This window comes from Micropterus dolomieu, linkage group LG06 (assembly GCF_021292245.1).
Source record: "Micropterus dolomieu isolate WLL.071019.BEF.003 ecotype Adirondacks linkage group LG06, ASM2129224v1, whole genome shotgun sequence".
NCBI lineage: Eukaryota > Metazoa > Chordata > Actinopteri > Centrarchiformes > Centrarchidae > Micropterus > Micropterus dolomieu.
This window is the reverse complement of record NC_060155.1, coordinates 14,462,530-14,473,929: the sequence shown is the minus strand read 5'-3', so window position 1 is coordinate 14,473,929 and position 11,400 is coordinate 14,462,530. Positions and strand designations below refer to the sequence as shown.

Below are 11,400 nucleotides of genomic sequence, written 5' to 3'. Positions count from 1 at the left end.
AGCTGCAGCACTGAGCCTTTTCCAAAAAAACTGAAAGCTTAAATAAATGTTATGTTGCTTGCGCATCACCATTGATGAATCATTTGCTGGGACAGACAGATGTTGTTGCATGGGTTTTGTCCCATTTGGCGAAGGCAGAAGAATCTTTTCCTCCGTCTCCTGGAGTGCTGGAGGCTCCCTAAATAGACCTAGCGCAAGGGTGTGTAGAATGGGACCGCACAGGGTGATGGGTAATGGAGTCATTAATAACAAAGACCTCCCTTAAGATGCTCAGATGTTTGTTAGGGAGAGCCACGAGGGAGTGAGGAAATAGGATGCAATTTGATACAATAAAAAAGCAGTGTAAGCTTTTGATATGATGAGCATGTTTATGCTGTCATAGGTTTTATCTAATGGGTTAATTGTGTTCACACGTGCGCGTGCATGTGCACGCACACACACAAACACACACACACACACACACACACACACACACACTGATATTGTATTTTTAGATAGGCTAGATAATGAAGGGACAAGCCATTTCCTCATACAGTTTTTAATATTTCCATCACATGTGCAACACAAAAAAAACGAGTTCTGCCAAATACAGAACTCCATATTTGTACAATACATTTTAATAACATCAGAGACAACTGTCCTTTTGCTGCAGGAGATGGTGATTTCCTGTAAACTGTGTACGAACAATTCTCAATCAAAATGTCAAAACATTAAAGTTTTATACAAAAGTGCATCTCAGGTTCAATGAATGCAAAACATTTACATAACAGAATCGTTTAAAGTTTTGTATGATGCCACAGTGGCGTCCAGCTTGAGCAGAGAGCAAAGGAACAATGCAAAGAAACAAGAGGAGTACTTGGGCACTCTCCAGGAGAGCCAGGGACAGAGTTTTTTAACTACGGTATATCCCCGAGACAGACTGAAATTGTGTTCAGTCTTCATGACCCCAAATCCAAATGGATTCACTCCCCGGCTGCAAAAAAATATGTAGAGATAACAAAACATAATGGAAAAAAATATTCCAGTAATCTCCAGGCTTCAACGAGCAGTAAACATTAACAACAGAAATGTACAGGTTGAGTCAGTGGGCTGGAGATTTCCCCATGCTCTGAGAGCCACATGGGAGCTTCACGCCTCTGTTCACGAGCCAACCAGAGGAACTAGCCTTTTTCAAATCTGTGTCACTGCGTTTGCATATATCAGCATCCTGTCCTGTTTTTCTGTTCTCTGTGTTATTTTTTCATTTTTCCCCCTCACTTCTCGTCTGAACTCCGGAGCAGGCAGCGCAGATTAGTCGCACCGCCGTTCTCAGCTGGTCCTCTGGCAGCCATGTTACGACGGACACACAGACAAGATCTCAGCCTATGCTGGTGAATCAAGCTTTTCTATCCCATAATGATTGACCACATCAGTATACAGAGTCACACACTGCGCAGTAGGAGTGGCGCTGATGAAACCAGTCCTCCTGACAACACTTGCCTGTTCCTACAGCTTCCTATGCTCTCAGTGGCACCCTGTTTCTCCTTTGCACAAACTGGTTGAGTCCCATCTGGTCTCGACATTGTCATGTCATTGATCTTTTTTTCCCCCTTCTCTTTTTTGGACAAACATTTTGAACTGTACATTGGCAAATACTGTATAAGATTGCAATATAGCTGTAGGTAAGCAACACATGAAGAATTCTATGTACAAACAAGTTGGCCTTTTCTTTATTTTTGAAATAATGGTTAGTAAAGAATTGAGAGGGTTATTTTATGTTCTTTCCCCCTCTTTCTTTTTTTCTCTTTTCTTTTTACTTGCTGTGGCATGGTTCCTTGTGGTGTAACTGAATCGAAAGTTCAGTGCAAGACAGTCAGTGGGAAACTGCACTGACTGTAATTGGCGGTCAGACATTATTCTCTGCGTTACGTGATTCTTGTTCTTGGCCACGTTGCTGATCTTTTCCATGTTAGCTGCTGTGCTGAGTCAACGTGTGGTTCTGCAAGGACACAAAAAAGAAACAGGGGAAACATTATGATCACATGCACAAATGTAGCTTTCATTTTCCTGACTTTTCAAAAAAGGACATTGGAACATCTTCATCTTCCATACCAAGGACGCTAATGTTCTACACCTTGATATTTATTTTAAATGTTATGTTATGATTGACAAGCACTGTCTTTTGATTATCTTGACATTTGAACATCATCCTTATTAGGCTTTCATTCTCCACATCCAATTAAGTTGCACTGGATTCAAATCTGTGTGTGGATCAATACCAGTTGGCTTTGGGATTAAGCATAGTTAAGTCTTGGTCTAACACAAAAGCACAAGACTACTGACAGATAACATCACATTCCTCAGAAATCTGGCCTCCCGATCAAAGGCTGTGTCCATGGATACAAATCTATAACAAGGCACTGACACATCTGATGGAATATCATCCTGAGAGTCTTGTTTATCCAGTGCCTGGATGCATTGAATGAGCTGCAGATGTACACAGTACAGAAAAAAAGTTTTGAATTCTTCAGCTGCAGGTGAGGCTGTTGATGATTTGATCCTCCACACGGCTGTGAATATGTAACGGTGCAAAATTCACTATGACAGGATAACAAGCTGACAATATCACTCTGTTTTGCTGTATTTCCAAAATGTATGCAGGCACACACACAGACCGTTGAGAGTGGTTGTAGTGGGGCAGCTGTGCCAGGTTCTTTAAAGGGAGTGTGGACCAGGGGGTGTGTAACTGGTGTCCCTGGTGGGCTGAATCCAGGTCATCTTTTGAAGTGACTGCTAATCCCTTTAATGCAAACTACATGCCCCACTTGCTGCGCTCTGTTTAAAACACGGCCTTGGACTCTCTAAACTGGCATGGACTAGACACACCTGTCACAGAGTCATCAGCACGCATGCATGCATAAATACACATACACACCATTGCACACATTCACTTTGTTGTGCACATCAGCACAGAATTAAGTGCACAAGTATGTGAAATGATGTTTTTACCGCATAACTAGTTTTGAAATGTAAAAGAAAGAGATCTAAAATGATGAGTGTTCCCACAGTGAGAAGGTTTACCAAAGCAGTCACCTTCAGTCCTGTTGGTGTAGAATCCCTCGGGCAGTGCTAGGAGACGACTATTAGCCCCCCCCGTCTATTCATTCCTTCCCTCTTTACCCTTTCAGCTGCCTCCATATAAAGCATTTAAACACCTCGACAGCTTTCCTTTCAGCTAGGGCGATTACTTCCCGACAGGTGGGGTAATAAGCTGTTTGACGGGGAACAGGAGTGTGACCCCTGTAAGGGTTAGCGTGGCTCGCCTGGGCCCTGCTCTCCCTTTTTTAAAGACGCGGCCCCGGACAGCTCCTCTGCTTCCCTCTCTCCTCTCTTGCTGAAATAAAGCTCCTTTAAGTGAGTCTGGGAGGAGACTCCCCACGGGATGCCCCCCCTCCCTCCCCGCCCTCCCTCCCCGCCCTCCTCACACTCCACCAACCCCCTACCCCCCGGTGAAGACATCCTTGGCGTTGCTGAGGAGGGACAGGAGCACGGCAACCTTATTAATGAATGCGGCCCATTACCCGTCAGCCTGGCTCCTCGGCGACTCCCAGAAGCCCCTGCAGTACGTGACTTCAAATGGCAGGATATTGACACGAGGAGAGCAAAGCGGCTAGGACTGAGTGTGTGTGCCCGTGTGTGCCCGTGTGTGTGTGTGTGTGTGTGTGAAAGAGAGAGAAACAGAGAGAAAAAATTTGTGCTCAACTGAGTGTGCATACCTTTGTGTAAGTGTGCCAGGGCGTCTAGGTGTGTGTGTGTGTGTGTGTCTGTGGACCCCAAAGGAACGTAGCTCCTTGGATATAATGTAGGGCTCGTAACAGCTATTAGAGGGGAAAATAACCCCTCTGGGGAATGGCTCCCCCCACTGCATGTCCCAACTCTGTCTGACACACACTGCATTCTACCTTTTCCTTAAACATGCCAGGAGTTTTCTCACTAAGGGCTTTCTCAAGGACGGTGTTAAACGACTTCAGTGGCTGTGGCAGCCATGCAGACTAAAGGGAAATAGAGGAAAAGAGGGGGAAAAAACATTAAAAGAAAATGAAACTGATACCTTTATCTCTGTGGATACTGAACTCCACAGAGTAGCTATAAACTGTTGTGTGTATGAGTATGGAAGATGGAAGGGAGGGAGGGAGGGAGGGAGGGAGGGTGGAAATTCACTTTCCAATCTTCATCTTTGTCAAGTTCTTCAAGTACCTCTGCACCAGCGCTGTATAAGTATAACAGTACCCGACCACAAATGTCAAATTAGATGTGAAAAACATAATTCACGTTTTACGCAAGAAAATGACCAAAATGTCCACTGCTCCGCCAAGGAGGATGTCACTAATGGTGTCACACCAGAATCACTGCAATTTAGGATTAGATGCCCTCCATTAAGCCTTTTAGCTCTCATCCTAACTCCCTCATTCAATGCCATCCTATTCCCCCTGAAACTCTGCCATTCCCCTTATCATCCATTTCCTTCCCTTCTATCCAACCCTTAATCTCCTCCTCGATCCTTTCAACCACCTGCTGGCCACACATGCCTGCTGCAGGGCCTAGTTACCAGCAGTGTTCAGGTAAACCATAGCAGTCAATTCTCCACTAAATTAAATTTTGCCCTGATCAATAATGCGCACCCGCTTCTCCCTTATGAAGACTAGCTGCATTGGCTTGGAGCGAGCCTCTTCCTCCTCTCCTATTCTCCTCTCACCAGCTCTGTGCCACCGCTAAACCACCACTTTCATCTGATTACATCACCCTACTGCAACGCCCTCAGGGGTAGTGGAAGAGGAGGGGGAACATCCGGCAGGGGTCTTGTGTACCCATGCAAACAGGTGCAACATGTCTTAGGAATTTAACGCTGCTGCAGAGGGAGAGGGTGGGAAAAAATGGGGAGCGATTGGAGAAGAGCAGAGAGCAGAGAAAGTGCAAGTAGGCTGGGGAGTTGATTTATTAACTAATCATTCTTTATGTCGTTCCCCATTGCTCTGGTCTCCATCGATAGCGCCCGGTCTCCAGTGAGGCAACAGAGGTGCATCTCTTACATCAGCTCTGCAAAGGAAAGGCCAGTCGACCAGCAGACACATTTTCTCTTTCATCTGATCTCGCTGTATTAAAGACAATCCTCACATTGTCCAACATCACAGAGAGAAGATGTAAAGCTTAACGCAACGCTAACAATGTTTGATTAGCATAATGTTAATACCTGCAGAGAACATGTTAAGTACATTGTCTCTGCTCCTCTACCTGGTGTTATCCAGAATGTAACATTAAACCCAGGCTTTATCAAGTGGTTAGAGAGCTGAGTGAGCAATAATGACTTTTTAAACGTGGGCCCAAGTGTAGAGCTGACCAGTGATTTGAACAGAATCTGTCACATTATGCAGCCCTAAAATTGTGCTTTATCTTTAAATTCAAACAATTTAGGGATGGTTATTTATTAAATATATGGCATAATAAAATATTACCAAAAGTAATATTAGTGCATGAACTAATTCTTAATAAAAGCATAAATAAAGGCATGATTTTTTACAAAGCTGTTATCTAATACAGTTGAAAATGTAATTGCATTGTATTAATGGCAATGTTCTTGGTACAGTATGTGTAATGTAAAGTAACAAAAAACAATCAAACCCAAAATGCTATTGATCTACAATTACTTAATATGTTTATGATGTAAAAAGTTATAAAAAGCCAACAGTAAAGCAGGAAGAACTGCAACTATTATTAACATTACACGATTATTTATGATGCATCATTTTGTGGCCTTAAACATGTACATAACTTAAAGTAAAACATTCTTTAGGTATGAAAAAAAAAATCATAATGGTACATAAAATATCAGTAACACTGTAAATTTCCTGGTTAATAATTGTAAATTTCTGATTAAAAATAAACTTATAACAACATATTTTGCATTATTTAATGATCATTTAAAGAATAAAGACATTTATTTATGTCTGTTGATGTACTAGTCCAACAGGAAAGCATAAATGTGCTATTATGAGTCAAGTAAGTGTTACTTACAGTAAAGATGACTCATTAAAAAAAAATAATTAGAAGCACCTTCATTTCAAACCCTGCGGCTAAAGTGTCTTATTTAGTTTATCTATAATCAAAAATTGGAAGGAACCGTCAAAACTGTAAACATCCCAGCTCTGATTAAACGTCTTATCAGTCTGTGCCGAGTTTCTCTCTTACCCTGCATGGCTGACATACAGTAAGACTGCATAGCTGCATCTGGAGCACGGGGAGTGTGCACAAAACCACTGAGACCTGAGCGTACCCGTAGTCATCACTCAGGAATTTAATTAACGCATCATCAAATGATACTAAAACAAAGAACCTGTGGTCTTTCTTCATGGCTCCAAACTGCAGGGTGACTTTAGGCAATGAAATCACTTGGATATTGAAGCAAATTTATGTTTGTGTAATGACAGAAAGATGAACATGTTGGACAAGAACAAGATGAACAATTAGTAATTACCTCGTTGCGTCTTAAGTAATTTTAAGAAAGCTTCTGCCACCATGTCAGATGTTTTCTTATTGTTCAAAACTGTTGTGGAGGAAGACAAGAGTGCTGCATTCTGCCTTGATGTTTAATGGTGTGTTGAACTCGGTCCAGTATTGACTCAGTCCCCCCTTTGTGCATTCCCTACTGTTGACCAGTCCACTGAGGGAGTAATCCTTTCCTGCTTTGACCTCAGGCCATGCTTACTGCTGGCTAGTTTAGCCAATGAAGAACACAATCAAATAAATAAAGAAATAAATAATACAGCAGTTGGCATTCTCCACAGTCATCACTTATCAGGCCGTAGGGAGGGTTGACCCCAAACACTGTTGTGCCACAACCGGTCTGGTCTCCTTGGTAACAGATTGTCTTGTTTGAAGTGAGGTGCCCAGGGAGTTATGGTCATACAGTAACAGCACTACGCTAAGGTGGAGTTGACGACAATGAATTTCAATGTCTTCCATGTGTGTCATTTTTGTGTCCGGTCATTTTCACAATGAACGCTTGTAAAAATGTATAATAAATCCATAATGCTTGAAATGCTTTGATTAGATGTCTAACTACCCCAACCAAATGCTTCTGAGGTATAACCGGAGATGACGGACCACCATTTTTGTGGGCTGGTGCTTTGTAGCTCCAAATGATACTCATTACCCTGTCTAAGTAGACAAGTGAATGGTACTAGAAACACACTATGCAGTGATCCTGCTGTTTGACTGAGGTAGCAAAACAACTGCACAACTGCTGTGTTATTATGGGGCCTCATTAAGTGAGGAGAGAGTGGGAGACGGGGAGAGGGAGCGAGGGAAAGCAATAGAGAGAGGGCCAGTGAGAGGGAGAAAAAAGAGAGGAAGAAAAAAAAAACACAAGAGAGCGATACAAACTGTATTCTGAGGTGATAGCAACACACAGATGCCTTTCCAGCCAAAATGAAGACTATGACTAAAGAACCCAATTAAGGGCTTTCTTAGGGGAGCCATCTTGGGAGGGGGATGGGTCTTCCTGGGACATGAGCCCTGGGCTACATCCTCTAATTAGACAGAGCGAGGGGGGAGGATCTCTGCCTGTCACTGGGAGGGAGATGGGGTCCATGGGGTTCCACATGTCAGTCCCAGAAACAAAACACAATTACTCTCACATTTAACCACTTCAGTCAGGGACAGACTTTGACTAGGGATGCTACAGAGCCACCCACCCCACCCCCTCTCCTGTGCTGCTAGATATGCCACTTCACAAATGCGGAGATTTTTGAGGACTAAATTTTCTCCTGCATTTCCACGTTTCTATGAGGAGGCGAGAGTCGATCTGCACTCTCGTGATTCCCACCGAAATGGAGGAGTGAATCAGAAAATTAGCTTTTAATTGACCGGTGTCGTTCAACATACTTTTCTAAAGAGTTAAATTACTTTGGTGTTATGATGTGTGGATATGAAATTCAAGAGGGAGTAATTGTTCTAATGCTGTTTATTCTGGCCTCTGCTGCATTTTGTTAACATCAACAGCATAATAGACACTTGAAAATCAAATCACTACAGACAGTAAATTAAACCTGCAGTGAATTTCCTGAGAACCGTTTAAAATCGTATTTATCAAAGTTGTGAAAAAGTCAACTAAGAAAAGTAAAGGAGACATGTTTGAGGGAGAGATCCGGTGATGGATTCTAGCACAGTACACCAAGCGTCTCCTCTTTGTTTGGATTTAACTTTCCCCAGTGGTGCAACACAGGAAAAAGAAAAAAAGAACAGCTCAAAGGCTTCTGGGAGTTTTTGTCATGTCTCCCTCCAGACAATGTGTTTGCATGCACATATCAGACCTTGGGAGAGACAGACACAAAGACAAATACATACAGCACGCACACAGATGTATACACATAAGAACTGTGAAAGAGAATATCCTCCCAGGATCATTAGGTCTGTCATGCTGTCTAATTCTGATCCACCTACAAAACTAGAACACTACTATTGTGATACATCACTAGTCATCTAAGGGTGTTTTGTCCCCATTTACAGTGTGTGTACAGTGCTGTACATAATTATAAATAAGCTTAAATATTAATGATGGTGCCTCACAAGCAGCTGTTTTTTTTAAATTCATTGTTCTTTTATTTTGCAGTGCAACTTTTTTGAAATGGTGACAGAATTCTGAGCACCTGGGGTGATGAAGAAGAAAACAAGTTGTCATATAAAAGGAAAAAAATATATATACAACTTTCAAAAGCGTGAAGAGCTGTCATACTTGGCAGATCAAGATATTCACAGAAAATGGGGTGTTTGAGAGCTGCATAGGGACAAACACATGAAGCTTTGCTTTTGTGCGACACTTTTGGGACGCAGGGCAGTTGGGGCGTTTTTGGGGGCATATTTTTAAATTCATATTTAAAAAAAAGAAAGAAAAACTTCTGGGGAATTAGGTCTCTGTGCTTCATGCTGACGAGTGCCATTCTTATGATTTCATGAAAAGGAAGGGAGACAAAGAACGGCCTAAAATGTTTTTTAAGAGCCTTCACTCATAGGATCAACTTTAGTAATATCATGCAATATCATATTCATAATACATTCAACACATTTCATGCACTTGTTTCCTCTGTTTTGTCTTTCATCTTCTCCCTACTTTCTCTCCGACTGTCCATCCCTCACTTTCTCTCCCTATTTTCTGTCGAAGACGGACGTTATGACATGCATAGCTGTTTACACCTGGTGACCGTGAAGCCTATAAATATGCTTAATTAAAACAGTGGAATTGGTCACAGCTTGGCAATAATGGCTATCACACGGGGAGAGCAGAATCTCATTTGTGTGGGGAAGTAGAACATGATGCAGATGTGCTCTTGTCACTTTCAGCACTCATTAAGGCCAGGGAGCTTCGGATTGTCTTTGAAGGAATCCTTTTAAAAGACACTCCAATTAAGGTACGTGTCCTGCGGGCGTCTGAGGAGAGGAAGAAGTCATACAGTACCCCAGTCTTTCCACTCCACTGTCGATCGCGGCACGACTTAACACATGACTTACAATCTCGTGTCACTTCGAAGGAATGATAATGAAATTGGAGGACGAAGGGGGGAAAAAAAAGACAGCCTAGCTTAAAAGGAACAAGGGAATCTCACGCAGAAAATGTCATCTCCACTGTTGTGTAACTTCAATCTCATTGTCTTGTCTTTGGAGGAATTGGGATCACTGGGAGAGAAGCCCCCGATTGCAGCCCTCCAGTACACTGCATCGCTGGAGGAGCTGAACTTGTGTGTTTCTTCACAAATGAGCTGCACTCAGAGAAATGTCAGATTTAAGCTGTGGCTAATACTGTGCATCCATCAGTTAATGAATCTGGCTAATTAATCCAGCCTAGCAGCATTGTCAGTGGCTCAGTTCCTTTCGCAAATGTGAAAAGCTACTATATCTGACGCCAATGCAAAGGGAAAAGGAAGTTTATTATCAAGTTTCACATTGCAATGTGGCCTTTCCTAAACCCCCTTGACATTTTTTTCTCATAAGGGGGAAGCTGCTTTTAAAATAACAAGACAGTAGATCTTATTTGGGAGAGAGGATGTAGTCATGTCTCCTAGTTGCACAAGGGGTGGGCAGTAGTTGATGGTCAGAGAGAGTGCTGCACAGCCTACCCACTTGCCCTCCCCATCAGCACCTCATGAAATATCTAGACTTTGCTCCATATTTTAATGGGGTGAGGGAGAGGGATGCACAGGGTGGAGGCAGTGTGAGCGTGTGTGATGGTGGAGTCCTCTGGAGAGTTTCGAGGGGAATGGTGGTCTATGCATCTCAGTGCTTATTTTTTGTGAAAGAAAGAGGAAAGAGAGAAATGGAATGAGAGTGAGGGAGAGCAAGAGAGATTATTCTCCTTTGGAATCTGGATTCTGGGGCACACAGGCCCAGGAGTCAGTCAATCTGGCTGGTCTGAGGGGGGCGGCTGGGCGGGGGGTCCTGGGAGGGCTGATTAGACGGATGCTCTCCCATCATCCATCTCGACAGGCTGGCGAAAATTGGCTAGCCCCTCGCAGGGTAGAGTTCACGGGGGGAGGCGGTGGGGGAGGATGTGGAGCGGTGCACTGGATACCTGTCACAGCCTTTGGTCTGTTTCAGGATCTCAGCAGCAAATTAATAAAATATCGTTCCTGCTTCCCTTTACCTGCCGTGGCAGCTCTCCCTCTCGCCGCTCCTTCTCCCAGCTTGCACTGGCCCTTTGACCCCTCCGACTACTGTGAGAGATGAGGAGCCCAGGCAGCCTGTGAGTGGGCCAGAGTGTCAGGGAGAAATAGGGAGTAACTCCAAACTCAAGACCTGGCAAAGAGAGAGCGCTTCTACTTCTCTCGCTGCTGGAAGACAGCTCCACTTCAGACAGACTGCCAAACGACTGCCCCATGTCAGTGAGACATTTTGAAGTGTGATGCATGGGAAATGGCAACCGCAAACAAACAACAACTAAAAACAAGACTCCAGCCTGCACTGTTTGTTGAAGGCTTTAACTATAGATAGTGAAAAGGCAAATCTAGCATTCAACATTACTAAGTTCAGGAGTTGCATCTTAAGATAAAGATGTATCTGTGAAAAAAAAGTTATGAAGGCTTTGACTTGATCACATTATAAAAAAACTCTGTGTGAGTGCGAAAAACATTGTTTGTGCACACATCTATATGAACTACATATGTGTTTGAGAGAGTGTGAGCTTGCACTCACATGGGACTGCCTTTACAGCATAGCACAGGTTGAGCATAATGATTGTCTTATCCCCCAAGCTCATTCCTGCTCTCCTTTTATAACCCCGTTTCACAACAAAGTGCCATAGGTCTTTCATGTTCTACTCTTGTCTCTTCACACAGAGTGTAAAACAATATAATCATGCATGAAACAACACCT

At 43.1% G+C, this 11,400-nt stretch overlaps 1 protein-coding gene across 4 annotated transcripts in view; it reads right to left on the bottom strand.

The window, feature by feature from the left end:
• Positions 1 to 522: 522 nt before the first annotated feature.
• znf521 (zinc finger protein 521) overlaps positions 523 to 11,400 on the bottom strand; it is an 89,467-nt gene continuing 78,589 nt past the window's right edge. For all 4 annotated transcript variants that reach the window (XM_046052823.1, XM_046052819.1, XM_046052820.1 and 1 more), the window contains one exon: positions 523 to 1,978. In XM_046052823.1, coding sequence (XP_045908779.1) covers positions 1,949 to 1,978 — 30 coding nt within the window. In that variant the 3' untranslated portion in view covers positions 523 to 1,948. The remainder of the gene's footprint in view (positions 1,979 to 11,400) is intronic.